Below are 18,006 nucleotides of genomic sequence, written 5' to 3'. Positions count from 1 at the left end.
TACCTCACTTGTCATTGTTTCTGGAGAGCTAGTATCTGGGCGCTTCCCCAACCCACAGCATATTTTAGTGACAGCCATACAACACAATTCTCACAACTTCATATGCCATAATGATATAAATATTTAGATAAAACCATGGCTTTCAGCAGATCATAACCTTTCCCGTGATTTCTCACACGGCATGCTTTATATGAAATATCACAATTATATATAAACGATGAATATGGAGGTTACAGGGCACTCCCCAAGGTATAGAATGTCACATTAGCAAACTGGGGTAGCCAGAGGTCCATGACTAACCAGTCTGGTGCTGTTGGCAAATCCACAGTCAATGTTGTAGTGGTGAATGTTTGTGAGACAGTCAATACTGTGATTTAGCCATGGACAGTGGACATAACTAATATGCTTGAAATAATTGTTGTCTTAGACAGAATGGGCTTCCCAGCCTGGGCTGGGATAGCCAATGACACTCATGAGCCCATGGTTTGCCTAACACAAGAAGTGGATGAATACATCAACTTCAATTGATGCTACTTGATCATTCTACTGCCCTTGATTGACTACAAAGGCAGGTTCGTGAACATCAACATGAGGTACTAGGAAGGGGCGCATGATGCTACAGTGCTCAGGAGATCTGGTGTTTACCTGTTTGGACAAGCAGGAACCTTATTCCCTCCAAATAACACAGTTATCAATGTGGGGTGTGTGCCCACTATCATTTTAGGGAACCCTGCTTACCCCCTACTGGTCTGACTCATGAAACTGTATCCTGATCACAGAGCATGTAGCAGAAGAAGGTATAATTACACAGTTAGATGCTTCTCCAAAGGATCTTCCTAAGCTCCAGCATCATGTATCAACTGGGAGGCACTTTTTACACCACTACTTTATCTTCAGCTTTGGAATGCTGTCTTCAAAGACCTAAATGAATATAGCATTTGATTCCTCAACTGTGCAACTGCAGCACAGAGAGACAGCAGACACTTTTAACAGCAGCCACTGGGGAAGCTGCCCGCATAGGAGGTACTGATGTAATTTTTTTAAAATGTAATTGACTGGACACATATTTGCAAATAAAGGTATTCGACATTAATTTAGAGTAAGAAACCCCACACAAACTCTGACAGGTTGAGAAATTAAACCCAGAAAGTCAAGAAAGTCAATTCTGGTTCCAACAGCAACCATTCCTCCCCAGCCTTAGTCACATGTATGCAGACAGCAGATTAGTAGCCTATCGTGATGTGATAAACATGACTAGAAGCCTGGACAGACTTCCCTATGAGGAGGTGAAGGAGAGTGAACATGATAAAGTTAAATAATGAATGGTACAGAAACGCTATCCTGAGCCTTCCTATTTGCCCTCTCATAGTGGAAGAACAATACAACAGGCAACAAAATTGAAAGGCTACAAGTACAACATGAATTCAGTTAAATACTATTTTTTACACAATGCAGTTAGCCCATGGAACTCATTGCTGCAAAGGCCAAGAGATTAGTAGGACTGAAAACAGATTAGACACTTCTATGGAAAAACAAAAGCATCCACAAGTACATTAGATGGGATATATCATTTTTAAAGAAGGGTTAAACCCAAGCCCTCATGTTTCCGGGCATCCAGTGGTCAAACATTAACTGGGAAGCAGTGTGGCCTAGTGAATAGAACTCTAACCTGGGACTCAGGAAAGATTTGGGTTTATTCCCAGTTCTACTCCTGCTTTGGTGGGTGACCATGGCAAGCACCATAACCTCTATGTGCCTCAGTTTCCCCAGCTGTTAGATGCAAACTTCTTTCACAGCACACCTGGAGATTTACAGATGATGAGGGCATATAAGAACTAGATGGGATTAGCAGTAATACTAACTGAGAAGTCTGGGAAGAAACTTCCCCTATAGGCATATTATTACATGTGTGTCCATTATCTGGAGTCAGTGCACAAAGGCAATATTATTCACAGGCTGTGTAACTGGGAGCAGAGTCTGCTCCATTGGGTTCGGTTTGAAGAGTGACATGCTTGGTTTCATGATCAATTACTGTAATAATCTCAAGTAAGGGACTGCTGTTGGTCTATGAGAAAACAGCAAAAACTAAGCACATACAACAGCGATCCTCTAATATGCTACCAGTGACAGTACATCTGTGAACCTCAGGGCCAGAACTCAAGAGACAGATGATGACCAAACAACAGACACAGCTAATAACTGGAGCAGAAAAGAAGATAGTGATGGATCATATGGCACATTTCCAGAATGAAATACTTAGTTCAACATGGGCAGTAGCTGACGAATAGTAACTGATGATTAACCAATTAAAGACAAAGTGGGACTTTTGATATTCAATATTAGATCAGAGCATTGCAAGCTACAGGATGCGTAAAAAAACCTATTCAAATATACTGAACAAGATGCACATGAAACAAACAGTATATACTACTTACTCTCTGCTCTCCATGGGAAAACCACTACTCAGGAGCAGAGTTCACCTCCCACATGCTCTTTCCCACACCCATGTCCCTCACACTTCTTGTTATTCTGCTCTGATCCTGCCTTAATTAGATAATAAACTACTCAGGGCAAGGACTTTGTGGTGGTTTAAAGCTTACAAGGCATCTTACAAATCTACTGCAAGTGAGGAAGGAGTAATTATAATAACATAATCGTTCCCTGCATTTAACTCTTCTTCTAGTCATTCACCTTTACCTACCAGGTACTTATTTTAACCTTATACCTTTCTCAAGTATACCAAAAAAGAGGTTTTTCAGCACATATTCACTAACATTGAGTCACACATTTCTGATGAGCTATTTTAAAGGCATTTTAAAAGTGCTTAATTGTAATGGGACTTGGGCATTCAAATCCCATAGGCAGCTTTGAAAAGCTTTTTGTCTAGAGGAAGCACAGGGCTGGAATTCAGGAACTCCTCAGCTGTAGCTGAACAGGCAAAGCACAACTTCTCTGCCTCAGTTTCCTCATCTGTAAAATGGGGACAATCATAGTATATCCTTACATACCTAGGAGGCGTGTTAGAAGGATTAGCTCCTGTTTGCACAGCACTCTGAAAATGGAAAGTGTTAGAAGAGCTAAATATTATTAAAGCCCATTATTACTTCTGAGGGCTGCAGGGGGATACGGATACAGATTTGACATGGATTTCTCAATTCTCAGGATCTCAGAAAGCTAAGGGTTCAGCTAAGCAGCCAGGGGAGGCACTCTCCTCCCCAAACAACCTCCACTTACCTGCAGCTGCCATCTTAGGAAAGGTACACTAGCCTGTTGTGCCTGCCCCAGCGTCTAGCAGGCCCATTCCTCTCTCTGTGTCTTGAGGATGATTCTTCCACCCTCTGTCCATGAAGATTGACCAGCATGGGGGATCATCCCCACTCTTCATCCAGTTTTCTCTCCCATTTGTCCCTCTCCTGAAAGCTGGGAGACATTTAGGTTTTTTTCCCATCTCTTTAGGGTCCCTGCGGTGCATCCCCCAACCCAGAGAAATTCCTTCCCCACATTTGTTCTCCTCCTTGCCTTCAGTCAAATCCTCCATCAAAGTTCAGGCCAGGCACACTAACTCCACTTCCCCCTGCACATGACCAGCAACCTCCAGCTTCCCCAGAGGAAAAGGGACTGCCTGTTCTTTGTCCTGTTCCCAGGCTGACTAGCATTATCTTGGGGGGGGGGGGGGGAGTATCTTGGGACACTTCCCGCTCTAGCAGGCTTGAGTGTGCAATGGAGACCAGGGTGGCCCACGCCCTGCTGCGCACATCGCTGCAATGCTGGGAGGTGGCCCTATACAGACCCTGGCATGCTGGCCAAGTCTGTGGCTGCCCAGGAGGGGTTTGCAAAGCTTGGAACAGCTCTGGTTTGATTGTGACTGTTGGCAGCTGTGTATGCAGTCGAGTCATGTAGGTACATAAATAACCTTAATGTGAACAGTCTCCAGATAGCAAAGCAAACTGCAATTCCAGATTAGTAATAGGGACTGGGAATAGGAGTTCCACCAACCTTAATAATGTCAGGAGAAGAACAGTGTGTGGTTTAATGAGGAATTGGATGCCCTAATAGCTCAGGTCCAGTCAATGTGAACAATAGCACTGTGGGTAAAAGAGAAAACATTTTTTAAGGGTGCTCTTCTATCATTGAGTGAAAGTGTTTTCAAGAACCACTTCTGTTCATGCAGGGACATAGATAAAACAAAAAAGAAATTTTTGCGAATACAGACTAACACGGCTGTTACTCTGAAACCATAAATAAAACAGGACATATCCCACCACAGATATTTCAGCACAATACCACATCATTTCCACTAGGGACTGCTGCTTAAAAATTAATGGCCTGATATAGCCCAGTATTTGGTGCTCTCTGCTCTTATACAGCCAGCAGAGGGAGCACAAGGTTCCTAGCAAACAACTCCCAGAGCAGAGGCGGGGTGCCACCAAGGAAGTCCACGAAGAAAAAGCCTCATTAATTTTAAGATCCACTAAAAACATTGGGAAGCTGGGGGAAGGGAGGATTACATATATGCAAAATGGAAAAGGGCATAGCTATTAAGGAAGGCAATTTCTTGTTTGCTTAGAGTAGTTTAGAAATAATGGAGAATAAATTAAAGCTGCTGAAAACATTTGACTTTTAAAAAAATTCTATTTTTGTTGTTGTTACCATGCAGTCCTGAGATCATTCTGCTGACTGGAATATTAAGTGCGTCTCTACTTGGAAAAGCAACTCTGTAAAAATGGCACACGTTTAACTCTCAATAATCCCTACAGTAAATGTGCTTGGTTTACAAGTATAAAGATTTTTTTTGCTAACTTCCAGGCCTGTAAACTCAACTTGTAAATGAAATTTAGCCTGGGTTCGTTCCTTTCCATGCAGCTTCACTCATACTAAAGGTTCTGCAGGTCAAATCCTGCCCTCGGTAACATCTGAGCAAGCCCACCCACTTCAGATTCTGCTGTCAATGCACAATGCCTTCCTGGGTTGGAAACAATGTAACTGACTGGCCCTGTAATCGGAACTTAATGATGAGGCACAAGGAAGAACAGAGTCCAGCTCACTCTCCCATAGTGTGTTGGCCCTGCATGGCTGACAGGAACTAAAAATAGTAAAAACATTGACACTGAAATGAGCAGATATCTATCTGGCAACACAGAAGGAGCAGATCCACAGACTACGAAGGGACTGTTTTTACAGAGTCACTTTTCAGAATAGTCCTGAATCTTAAAGGCAGTTTTAGGGGTGCTGTATGAGTTGGAATTACTGGTTAACATTAAGAAATGGATTGCAGTAACTATTCTAGTGGCCAAAAAGAGTTATTTTGAGAAAATAGAAATCTGCAATTCCTCTCTCCTACACAGACTGACTGAGTGAGTTCTTACTACTGCATTAATAGACGTGCTTAGAAAAAATACCAGGAAGTCTGGTCACACATGAAACTATCGTTTACCTTTGCAATTTATTATATATTAGTCCCCGATACTCATAGACTATGTTCTCACTTATTTATCTATTTAGTCACTTCAATAATTAATGCCCTGCATGACCTTTACAGGTTCAGGGCGGTTTGAGGGGAGGGAGGTTCAGGTTTTGCAAATAATGAACATTGAACGTTATTATTTATATGCTATTTCCTCCTCATGTATGTATTTTTATGTTTTGTTTTATACTTACATTTTATATCAAAACAAAGTTAAAAGGGCAGTTTTAGATGCCTATTCTAATCACCATTTTTGACTTTTAGATGTATAATGCTCACATGTGTTAAGGAAATACCCCTTAGAAGATGTCACCTTGTAAGACTGCAAGCAAGAGCTTTCTACCTGGTGAGGATTAATGTATCAAAGGCCCAAAATGAGGAACACAAAACTGATAGAAGAGGGAGCTGGAAGTTATAGGGGACTAATTTCTTTGATATGCATAAAGTTTATGTCACCTCAGTGTCATGATTCAGTATTTCCAAATCCAGTAATTTATTTTAATAATATAGGAGTATATGAGAGTCAAATGTGATCCCTCAAAACATATGTCACTTTCTTGTGTAATCATGGGCAGGACAAAGTTGGTCAGCTGCAGTGTTTACTGCTGGTAAACAATCAATTCACCTATCTGTCAACATACATTTTGGAGCAAACATCATAGCTTGGTGTAGTCATTCTTGTTTTTAAACATTTATGTAGGCAAGTGAGAAGTGGGCTTGAAGTTCCTGGCAATTTCCCCCTTGTCACAAAAGCTAGGCACCCTGTAATAACTCAGGGGAGAATGCTATGAATGTGTATGCATATAGAACAGAGGGAAGTGTGGATTTTGAATGAACAGTGTACCATATAATGCTGTGCAGACAATAGGAATGAAACATCCAGTGCTTCTGGATGGCCATATTACAGCAGTAACCATGTTTGTCTTTCAGCATTGCCAGCTGGTGGGAGCTTACTGACTCTTCTAAATGTGAACTTTGCCATCTTGAGGCTGAACTAATGTAATGCACTCTAGCTGGGGCCATAGGTGCTGGAATTAGGGGTGCTGCAGTACCCCCTGGCTTAAGGTGGTTTCCATTATATACAGGGTTTACAGTTTGGTTCAATGGCTCTCAGCACCCCCAATATACAGATTGTTCCAGCACCCCTGGTTGGGGTTCAGAAACCACACCAACCACAGAATGCAGTGACCTGTTTGTTTAAGGGTATTTCCTTCAGCCCTGCATGGGGATCCAGTCTGTTACCAGCTGTTAAGGTGTGGTTTTGATCTACAATGCCTTAAACAGTTATGTCCTGAATACCTCAGGGACCACCTCTCTGCCCACATTTTACAAGATTAGTTAAACCTAGAAATTGTGATACCAGATCAGATGAGTGATTCACATAGTCTAGTAGCCTGTCCCTGACAGTGGGAAGAATCCATGTGATGGACTGTTATGGCAGAATTTGCCCATAGGTGAAGTTTCTTCCTAACCCTGGGCAGTCAGCCACTGGCATTCCTTCCAAAAATGTGATCTATCCTCTCTAATGTAACAGAAGATGCTTTCATTGCCCACAGAACTGCTCAGTTCTTCTCTGAATGCTACTAATCTTTTGGACTCACTGATAGCTTGTAGCAATGAGTTTCACAGATTAATTATGAACTGTGTAAAAAAGGCATTTCCTTTTTTTCAGTTTTAAATGTGTTGCTTTTCAGTTTCACTGAATAGCCCCATCTCCCTGTATTATGAGAAAGAGAAGGTAAATCAGGCCCTGCTATTCACCCTCTCTATACCATTAGTTATTTTGTAGTTTATCGAGCATGTCTTTTCTCTGAACAATCCCAACTTTTTCAGTCTCCCCTCCTTGCCCTCTAAAATTGTGAGATAGCTCCTCAACAGCTGAGATAGTCAAAGGCAACCAAATTACCATCCATCTGGTTTCATCACAAGGGCCAGGGACTGAAGTCAGGACATTTCTGGTGAGCAGCTATTCAATGGTGGTATCTACTTTATTTCACCAGAGGCCTGAAGAACATTTTCAGATATTCTTAATTACAGGTGCTTGCATTGAGCTATCATGCCTCATCTCAAATTTTATCCTAAAGCTCCCCTTTTAAGAGAGGCACAGGCTGTGAAAATGAGCTTGAGCCAGTTGCTAGTGGTAATGGACTGCTTTTTCCCCTCTAGTTGTCTTTAAAAGGGTAGGCTCTAGTACACTGGAAATCAATCACAGTAACTATGCCCCATGCTTTGTAAGTGCCCTGAATCAAACATATCAGTTTGAAATAATCACCTTGAAAGGGTGCAAGTTCTTGATCTGCCATTTGTGTAATGCTAATATTTTTCTTTGATGTAGTATAAATGGAGGTTTTAGGCTTGTGTTGTTTTAAATTCTAGGCACTTTATCAGTTGTAGATAATATTTTGCTTCAAAATGAAGCCTCAGACCTCAGCTGCTTATAGCCCATACTCTGTTCCCTGTCTTGCCTCCCTAATTATACATCAAGAATCCCTTGACCTGGACATGAAAGTTATGAGCTAGAAGTCAGTAGTCTGGAGGAGATTAACATCTTAGTTCCATAGAAAGAATAAATCAACTAAAGTAAAATGCTGAATATGAAAGACTTCCCGGTTTGAGTTTAAGAAATTCCTTATTCAAAAATAAGCTATTTGAGCCTAATAAATCTCATAAGGAGCCTAATTTTACTGTCATGTTCTTTTTAATTGGACAGGCTGTTTTATACTTTAGCAGTGGTGGTGCACAGCATGCCAGAGTTAGTCATGCAGTATTGATTTACTACTAGACTGTTCATGGTGACAAATTTCATCTTCCTCTAGCTTTATTATTGCTATTGTACTTTATTTCCATAGTAACAGTGTTCCTGCCTGCCCCAATTCTTGCAAGTAAATAAATTGTCTAATGGTAGGAGGAAAGGAACAAGGGTTTTAAGCTCAAAACACAGGAATGTCAATGCTAGTGCAACATACAAGACCTCAGCTAATAAACATGGTGTTATTTTTTTAATAAAGGTGAAAACATTGGAAATACAAAAATAGTATATTAGGTAGACTTATACTATGGCATGTCTATATGACAAAAGAAATCAAGTTGATAGAAGTCAAAACTAGCTGTTATTACAACCTTGTGTGAAAGTATTAATTTTTCCTGGAAAAAATTGAACAAAAAATTCATTCAATCTTTCCTAAGGAGTTTCAAGCAGCTCAGATCAGCCTCCTTGTACTATTGCCATTTTGAAAATTACATGGGCTCGCTGTGTTCCTAGTTTTACCCATCTTGACTTGAACTTTTCCAGTTCCACTATCTCATTTTAAGATTAATGTACCAGTTTAAAGAGGTCATCTTCAATATTACTAGCATAAGTCAAGCAGAAATAAGACTACTCAAAGAAAAAGCAAGCTTATCTTCTAGACAAAGACACTGGTAGCCTTTGTCAGATCATTAGCACAGCTAGTCAGTGACCAAGGACCAGCTTGGACTTTACTCATAGCACCTTGAGGAGCAGGCTGCCATAAGTGTTCTCAGTCAAATGGGTTTCAGTAGGTATGCGCACTGCCTTACAAGATTTGGCTTCTGTGCCAGTATAACACCTATTGACAGCAACGGGAGTTACAGCCCCTGGGAGTAGAGAGCCCAAAGATGCTCAAGATTTCCATGAGTCTTATTGCAACAGAAGGCAATTCTTAAAAGATCGCTCACAGCTTCATGTTCCTAGCTTCTGACTAGAGTTGCTCTTTTGTACATTATATGGTGTTACTTAAAACTAGAACAGGTCAGTATATGTGTATAACCCCTACCCACCCTGATCTGTATTGCTGAATGCACATGTAAACATACTGCCTGCAGTTGTAGGTGGAGCTGTGGGCTTGCTGCAATCCACTTCCATCTATAATCACGTCCATTACGGTGGATTGGATCAAACACTACAGCAGTAGACCACCATCCTTGTCTAGAGGCAAACTCATGTGCCAAGATCAATGGCAGGGCCACTTCTGGACACGCTTCCCCACCATGAAGAGTAAGTACCTATGACAGTCGAGTGTCAGGGGAAGAGTTACCATGCTCATGCAGCATGATCTTGAGATATGTCACAGCCCAGGCAGTAAAAGCTTCCCCCCTCACCCCCCAATCCAGGCTTTAGAAATGCTCATGACTGAAATCAGTCAAAGGATCATGATAGAAATTTTCAGAATAAGATTCCACTATGAACTAATGCATCATGCATATAGCAGTTTATTTCGTCACAAGTCATTTAGTGACAGTTTACCATTACAGCTTTTGTCCTCTTCAGATTAAGGAGAGCCACTAACACCAATGAAGTTGCCATCAGGCAGAGGATCACAGTAGCTGCTGTTGCAACAGTGGTCCATGCTTCTTCTCTCAGTTGAGTCTCTTCTATAGGGAAATAGGGTAGAACCACAAATTTGTGACCAGAGTATTTTGTAATAAGCCTGAATTAGCACCAACATGCTGTTAGGTAAAGGAGGAGAGCATTTTTTCCTATACCTTGGGTTGAAGGCCATTCATCTGCTACAAAGCTAACAGGACCAGGTAAGCTTGCTACTCCAAAGTTCTGTGCTTGCATCACAACATCTGCAAAAGATCAGTCACCACAGATTAGTTGAGGAATGGATTTCTATGTACTAAGCTAACTGGCTATAGTCCATTTCTGTTCTCCTCTGGACAGAATTAAAGGTCTAAAATTTGTGACTAAATAAAATACTTGGTTTAGTCTGGGAAAAACTGAGAGGGTACCATAACTGGACAAGATCACTAACAGCCTTATAAATACTTGAAGACTTTGTACACAAAGAGACAAATAAGTCATGGGCTTCAATTGAAAAGCCTCCCGAATAAGGGCAGTTAAGCACTGAAGCAAGTTACCTAGAGGATGTGCAGAATCGGTCCCTGGTGGTTTAAGGACAATGGTCATGAGACTACTTTATCCTGCCTCAGTACAGGGGAATGGACTAGATGTAGCATTGGAGGAGACCTCAATAGGCCTTTTTGAAATTGTGATTCTGGTATGGTACACTGTGTTCAGGGGGACATTTCAGTTGTCAGTGATTAGATCCTACCTCGTTTGTTTCTGGCTGAGGGAGGACATCGTGTTGAACACAGAGGGGAGTCTGAATGAAGTCTGTCACAGAGAAGAGCACTGCAGTGGAAGTACACCTAGAGCAAAGATAAGGGAGAGACATTTGGAGCACAGGAAGCCCGAGCCTTTAGCTAGAGCTAGAGGGACTGCACTTACTAGGCTAGTGAGAGCCTTGTCACCCGCTACAAAGGCAAAGGTCTTCACTTCAAATCTCTGGCGATAGTTGGGATAGCTGACTGCTAGGCCCACTGGATGAAATGCAGTTCTGTAGTTATCTAGTTCATAGTCACACCTAGAGGTCAGAGTTGAAATCAGGCAAGAAGAGAGTCTTGGAAGGTTTGCGTCATTAACATTCAAGTTTAATATTTAGTCCATTACCCAAGAGACCCTCAATACTGTTTCCTAGAGATCTGCCAGAGCTTGGAAGCCTGCATTAGGACAGCAATTCATTGAGGTTTTGAGTCACTCAGTTGTGAGCCATTAGAGTGACAGTTGGCATTTACACATTTTAGTCTTTGAACATGTGCACTCTCAAATGTCTAGCTTGACCTAAGGCTAGAGCGACCTCCACTTTGTGGTCAGATCATAGCCAGACCGCAACCCTTTGCTCCTACATCTGTGTGAGGAACATGCGCTCACAGCTCCAACAAGCCTTTGCATAGCACTTCAGGGAAACACTTGAGCAGACCAGCCTCACCTATGTTCCTACAGGAGTTAGAATATACCTACCCATCCACAACAATGTTCCACCAGGGCAGAGAGCTTGGATCTTGCGAGGTTGTTGCCCAGCAGTCATCCAGTACCAGTCGGATGTTGGGGTCATTGCGGTTCAGAACTTGCACTTCCAAGAAGATTGGTTGCCGCAGATATTTCACAATAGGGTACTGGTCGTCACTGTAGGGCTGCATGTAGGAGTCATCTGAAAAAACCAAGGACGGCAGAGTTGACAGCCCAGTTCGCAATAGGTAAGAATCTCAATCTAGAGAGATGAAGCAGCCAGCTAAGTAAGAAGTCTGGTACTGTAAGTGCATAGAAGGACACAGCTAGTGAGTGCTTTAGTTGAACTCCTTGCACAGGGAGAGAAAGCCTCCTAAACTCAACATCCCTACTGGATTCCCGCATAGCAAGAGGCTCTATTAAAACCTAGCCTACCAGGTCTACGTCACAGACCAGCAGTGATGGAATCATGCCACCCCTGGATATCAAAAGGTCTCTGGGTCTACTGCTCAGGACAGTAGGGACTGAAGAGCTCCTTTGACTATGGAGGGAATCACTCATTTCTGCCCTGGACACAAATTGTGTCCAGATGCAAGCTTTACCTGGATAGATCAGCAGGATCAAGGAGAGAGGACCCTGGTTTATTGAAGAAACTGGAGGAGGGAGACTGCTTATCCTTACGCTCAGGGACGCGTCACCACTTTTGTAGGTGCACACTACGGTCAGCCTGAAAGACAGAATGCACAGCATCAGCTTAGCTGGCAATTTGCAGTCAGTCACTTTGCTTAGTGTTGCGATGGGCTGTCACCAGCAGAGTTGTGGACTGACCTGAATTCACTGTCCCTAGAAATCCTGCGTGGCGGTTGATCTGCCCACAAGGCACGCACTTCGTTCTCATAAGTTGTCCTCTCGCCTTCAAACTACAGGGGATACAGGAGTCTTAGTGACTGCCCTGCCACATGAGCGCCTTTTGCAGTCACTGTCCTGACACTTACCCTCTGCCTTGTCCCACACCTGTTCAGTGGGACGTGAAACCGAACCATGTCATTTGAGGGAGACTTGAAGACTGGTTTGCATGTAGGATCTCTTAGCCTGATGGTATCCAAGTCTAGGGCTGGTTTTGTCCGCTCACTCTGTACTTCAAAGTCCATGTAGCCATCCTGAGTGCACACAGCAGCTGAAACATTCAAGGAATTGGGATGGGTTGCTGTAGGGGACTCCAGTACATGGGGCTATGGCAGCTCCTGCCTCAGTTCAGTGAGGGACTCGAGTATTCTGAGCTGTGTGTACAGGGGCTCTAACTACCCTAGGAGGAGAAGTTGTCCTGAGCCTACTGGATTGTAGTATCTCCAGTTTGTATTGCATGACCTGGAGGGCAAGGATCCTGCAACAGCTCATACCAGGAGGCTCAAGGACCCAGAGCTGCTGGCAAGCAGTGCTCTATGGCTTGGATGAGGGGGAACCAAAACCTGAGACTAGGCTGGAAACATTCCATTAGGAGTTGTTTAGGGCAGGCCAGGCAGGAGAAGTGGTATGGCTCCAGGTCAAGATTAGTGGCACTGTAGGTTGGGGGACAGCTGGTGAATTCTTTTCTGCATAAGAGAGCTAGCAGCTGCTGGGGAGCCAGGAACTATAGGAAAAGCTTATGAGATGTTCAGTTGTATGTGGGGCTGCCTACCTGCCACCTTGCGGGCGGGGGCATGCAAGAGGGGAGGGAGAAGGAGGAGGAAAGCAGTTCATTTTACAATGAACACAAATGCACTTTGATGATCAGACACCGAAGACTCCCTTCCACTTCCAAGGAGTGGATGTCCAGAATATCCAAGTATGTAATCAGATACATAGGCCTGAGACACCCCACCAGCTAGGAAGGGGCATCCATTTTAGATTGAATTAGTGTGACTTGGCATCTTTATAGTGGAGCCCATTAGTTGCTGAGAACCACCCTACATTGTAAGTTTTGCTTGCCAGCTATTAAGAGTTTACATCAAATATATCAACACTTTAGCCATATGTTCACCCAATGAATCTTGGGCTGTGCGCTGCAGTTTGAGGTCCACTCATGTTCTCCTGTACGGAGGTGGATGACAGCCAGCTTCAGTATTTCATGCTGAGCATGATGAAGTCTCATTCGTAGGCCAGTACTTCTGGGATAGCTGAACCAGCACAGAATGAGTTGACAGAAGTACATGTGGTCTTACCTATTGGTGCATGTTGATCACAGGGACACTCTGGGTAAGTGACCATTGACACCATTTCTCCATGGAAGTTGAAAGTTAGCCTTAGAGATGCTATGTATGACTGAAGTCCTAAGCAGCTCTCCTTGTACAGCTGGAAGAGAGGGAGGCAGGCCACAACATTTGTTGTTATTTAAGACAGCTGGAAGTCTGTAATGGTAATTTTAGTTATTTATGTTTGCTGGTAAGAGGACAATGCCAAAGGTAGCCTTTTCCCAAGATCAGACACTCATTTAGACTGGACCAATCTAGCCAGAAATATTTTGCTTTGATTAGCTATTTCTTACTCCAGGAGATTGAGTAGGCTGGTTTAGAAGTAGAAATTTGTAAATTTTACATCCATAACTGATTTAGAGTGTCATCTTTAGGAAAGATATTTAGACCTTGTCCAAAGCTCAATCAATCCTTTAAGTATATATATTTGGCTCTGCAGAGCCAGAGTAAGTAGTCCAGCAGCCTGGGTTCTCACAACTTTAACTCATTTGTAAGTGTTAGAATACAGCAGGCTAGGTTTTATTCTCAGTCATCCCCGACCCAGAGATCTCACATAAGCAGCATAATCTACAGGAAATGGAATACCATCTCTATCTAGGTATATTAGACCAAACTCCTCATTCTATCCATGGGGGTATTCTAATTTCTTGTGAAGAGCAATAGCCTTACAGATCATTCCAGGGATAACTGCCAGCCTGGAGTATTGTGGGAGTAGTAGACAAGTTGCCTGTCCAAGCTGCAGAATGGCAGAGCTAGTGTCATGTTACCAAGACAAGAGAAGGTCCAGAACAAGTAGCTCAAGTCCAGTGCAGTAGCAAGGGGTAGTTTGTTGTCAGGAAACATAGCTTGAATGTTAAGCAAGGAAGTATTTAAAAACCCACACATTTGGAAAGGGCTGATAGAGAGGGGGCTTGTATTGCAGTAATGGAGATCAGATTAGTGCCTGAAAAAAGTTAGTGGTTTATATGACCATTACTCTGAAGATTTGGACATTGCTGGTTGTGAGAGTTGAGGGAAAAGAAATCAGATGGCAGCCAAACAACGGCTGCCGAAGGTACAGATACCTACAGTCTAGTCCAGTCCTATGGCTTGGAACAGACTCTGCTGGTAGGACAGCAAATCTGATTTTGTAGATCAGCCCTTTCTATTGCATCTTTGGTTTGCATTTCACTTACAATTATGACCATTCCTAATTGGAGTCAGATACTAGTTTGTAGGGAGCTTACTCTGGACTTCAGGATTCTTTTGTTGATGTGCAGCTTCACGCCCCTTCTTGTGTCCAGAGCAATTCCATTTGCTTGGAGTTGGGTCATGGGAATGTTTCTGTTGTCTATACTCACAGCAGAGAGGATCCCTGGGAAAGCTGGGATGGCAACAGTCATGTGTGTGGAGTTACAGGTTGCTGGGCCTGCAAGAATAGCTTTGTTAGTTTCCAGAGACATTTTAAGGTTCAAGTCCCTCTCGGGTCAGAGGAGGGACCAGCTTCCTCTGTGAAGAGGGGAAGTTTTACCTGGTGCACAGATCATTCTTGATTCTACAGTTAGCCGCTGGTCAGGAGGCCCATATGAAAGCTTGAGTGCCACAGTATATAGCATCTGGTAGTCTTGCTGCAGAGGATAGATACAGTTGAGAACAGCAGGTTATTCAGAGTGCAGTTCCCAGTGCCAGGTATAAAAGAAGCCTATTAGGATTCAGTAAGCCAGGCTGTAGTTCTGAAGAGACTTCAGAAGTTATGAGAAGTCTTGCAGGGCACGTTAGCCATTTAAATTGTTGGTAAGGCAGAAAGCCACTGGAATTACACCCTAGCCATTTCACATAACTCCTACACACAGGAGTTTTGGGAAGGGTGTACAAGCTCCATTCTAGGCCCTCATGCACCACCTGGATTCATAGCCAGAAGTCAAGCTGAAGCTCTCACACACTCCCATTTCCAGATGCCCTCATGGACTGCATGTAGAGTCAGACTAATCAGACTGCCCCAATAGCTCAGACTAGTGAGCCTCAGAAGTCTGAGACTTCTCACGGTGTCTATTTATAGACACCATCATTTGCCGATGGCAAGTTTTGCCTTTCGGCCTCGAGACAGTCTTGTGCACCTACCTTGTAAGAGGCGACTCCAGTTGCACCAAAAGAAACCTGGAAGATTAGGTTGTTGCTGTCAGCTAGGAATGTATACCCTTGCTGCATGGCTTGCCTAAGGCTTAGCCTGTGTGTTCGTGTTCCATCATCTATGGACAGTATCCAGGCCATCTGAGATTCTGTAGTCTGCAATTTGAGACTTCTGGTCAGTCAAGCATAAGGTTTTTCCATTACCAAGCAAGGGGGTTATTGTTCTTATCTTTAAGAAGTGTTAAGACTGCTGTGAGTGGCAGCTTGGCTAACCAACACAAGAGAGATACTGAAGGGTCCAGTTTGCTACTTTAGCAAGCATCACCAAAGTGGCAGTTTCTACATGCAGCAGTTCTACTTTAGAGGCATGTTACTTTGCACACCCAGCCCCCATTTTGACCGACGTTTCATACCATGTGTTCATCAGCAAAACTGGGAAGGAGTCTTGGAAATACAACCTGAAAGAGAACGGGACAGCAGCTGACTTCAAAGCACACTGTTCAAAGAGAAGAGGATACCAAGCAAGCTTTCCATGGTGAATGGAACAAGGAGCCTCTAACCCATTAGAGGAATGGAAGCTTTCGGGGAGCCTTCTGAGGAAGTGTGCTGCAGTGGCTAGAGGCCTGGCTTGTTTTCAGAGGAACAAGGTGGGGAAGCAGCAAATGCTGTTCTCCCCCTGTAGTTTCGGGCACCTGTGCCCAGGTTGACAGCTACTGACCATTAGCCAATAGAGGGGTCTACATAATTCAGTAAGCTGTGCCAAGCCTAGCCAGGGAAGCCCTTAGAAGTACACAAAGGAGGAGGTAAAGGTAACTAGCTAGAGTTTTTACAAATAAGAAGGCTAGTCTTTAATCTGAGTCTTCCCAGAGATCAGGAAGGGGACAATCCACTATCCTCCTGCTAGTCAGTCTTATTTCCTTACTCCCACCACCCAAAGAGAGTCGACAGACACATCTTCAAGATTTGACTGAGAGGCCATTGAGGTGTCAGACTCCTCTCTACAGCTGAGAGCAGTTCCCTTTCCAAGGGATTGTCAAACTGCCCCACTTACTGCCATGAAGTCTTTAGTACAGTTTGTAGCTCCTGTAAAAATAGTAGGGACGACTTCATCTGCTTGAAGAGAATCACAGCCAATACTGTAGGTTACATTCTTGTCCCTTGCAATGGTTTTGTTGAGCACCAGCAGCTCTAGTCTCAGCTGGTGTTGGCCATGCTATAGCAAGAGAACACATTGGTCAGAATAAGACAGTGGCACAGTTTTACATTACTAGATGTTGCCTCAGATCAGGAATTAGAGCCAACCCTCAGAGGCCACATGTTCATGTTGAGAATTTGCTGTCTATAGAAGAGGCAGGGTTACTCAAAGGAAGGAATTTGATTTTTGGGAGCCATTTGATTAGTCATTATTACATGGAAGCACCACCTCAGTGGGTGCTCTCAGGAGAAGGAGTCTCCCAGGAAAGAGATGGTACGTTACATGACCCAACACTGCAGTTGGGTCACTTAGGAGGAGTCACTTTGGAGCCTCTGTCAAGTGAGCATGTTCCCAAAGCAGAGGGACAGTTTTACCTCTAGTCTGGTGCAGTTCACATACAGAGCAGTTACAGTCAGCCTCTCATGATCCACCATGTAGTCACAGTCTACAATCTCTTCACCACTTCCATCTAGAAAGAGTAAGCTGGTCAGCTATGCTGCTAGAAGTTGCCTTGAGAACCTAGCTAAACATGCAGCAATACATACCAACTACATGGACCTGCCAGAAGTTGCTTCCAAGCTCTCTGGGAAACCCAATCAACATTTTGTCAGTGTGACAAGACACCGTCCCTACAAGAGGAAGTGAGCAGTCTGATATCAACTCCTTGCAACACAGGATAGAAGACAGCATACAGGCTGTTAGTATGCTAAAACCCACTCACTCCAGCAAATGGAGAAGAGAGTCACCCCAGGGTCAGTAAAACTATCCTACCAGCCAAAAGACAAGTCCACGCCTGCCCCCCACCTCCCACCATGATCAGGGGGAATGCCCTGGTTACCTGGGAAGTCTAGAGCCATGGAACTAGTAACACCAGCTGTCAAGGGCACTATAAGGCAACCAAGTAAAAGAAGCAGCCTGCAAACAAGAGAGAAGATGCTCAGAAGCCAGCACAGCAAACAGAACCCTCCCTATACACAACCCTACGCAACCCACCCACTTACCACATGCTGTAAAAGGACCAGCCTAGCTGTAATACAGGCAACCTCATGGCTCAGAGTCAAGCCACCCACATGAAGACACCAGAACAGCTCACCTCCTACTCAGCTACAGGGGTTATATAGGAGGGGCTGCAGCCCCAGCAGCTCTTGGAAAACACCTGGGATGCTTCCTCAACACCTGCTAGCAGCTGACTCTG

General features: G+C 43.6%; 1 protein-coding gene across 1 annotated transcript; it reads right to left on the bottom strand.

Moving 5' to 3' along the window:
• Positions 1-1,945: 1,945 nt before the first annotated feature.
• On the bottom strand, positions 1,946-17,859 carry LOC140917997 (zona pellucida sperm-binding protein 2-like). The gene is made up of 19 exons (XM_073361525.1): positions 17,813-17,859; positions 17,650-17,726; positions 17,357-17,440; positions 17,186-17,280; positions 16,668-16,829; positions 16,030-16,074; positions 15,608-15,772; positions 15,018-15,114; positions 14,734-14,915; positions 13,478-13,607; positions 12,272-12,453; positions 12,105-12,196; positions 11,879-12,003; positions 11,289-11,478; positions 10,716-10,851; positions 10,540-10,636; positions 9,968-10,054; positions 9,729-9,856; positions 1,946-2,065 (listed from the first exon to the last, which is right to left on the bottom strand). Exons 1-19 carry the CDS (start codon positions 17,857-17,859, stop codon positions 1,946-1,948), a joined length of 2,241 nt encoding a protein of 746 aa, XP_073217626.1.
• Between the last annotated feature and the right edge of the window lie 147 nt (positions 17,860-18,006).

Source organism: Lepidochelys kempii, chromosome 10 (genome assembly GCF_965140265.1).
Source record: "Lepidochelys kempii isolate rLepKem1 chromosome 10, rLepKem1.hap2, whole genome shotgun sequence".
In the NCBI taxonomy this organism is placed as follows: domain Eukaryota; kingdom Metazoa; phylum Chordata; order Testudines; family Cheloniidae; genus Lepidochelys; species Lepidochelys kempii.
This window is presented reverse-complemented; position numbering and strand designations above follow the sequence as displayed.

Bases quoted from the DNA above. Each gene is read 5' to 3' on its own strand.
- LOC140917997 (XM_073361525.1), bottom strand. From the start codon at position 17,859: ATGAGGTTGCCTGTATTACAGCTAGGCTGGTCCTTTTACAGCATGTG. The intron at 11,479-11,878 runs GTAAAGCTTGCA...TGGTTTTTTCAG, and splicing joins GATCCTGCTGATCTATCCAG to ATGACTCCTACATGCAGCCC. The intron at 10,852-11,288 runs GTAGGTATATTC...TCTGACCTCTAG, and splicing joins TGGAACATTGTTGTGGATGG to GTGTGACTATGAACTAGATA.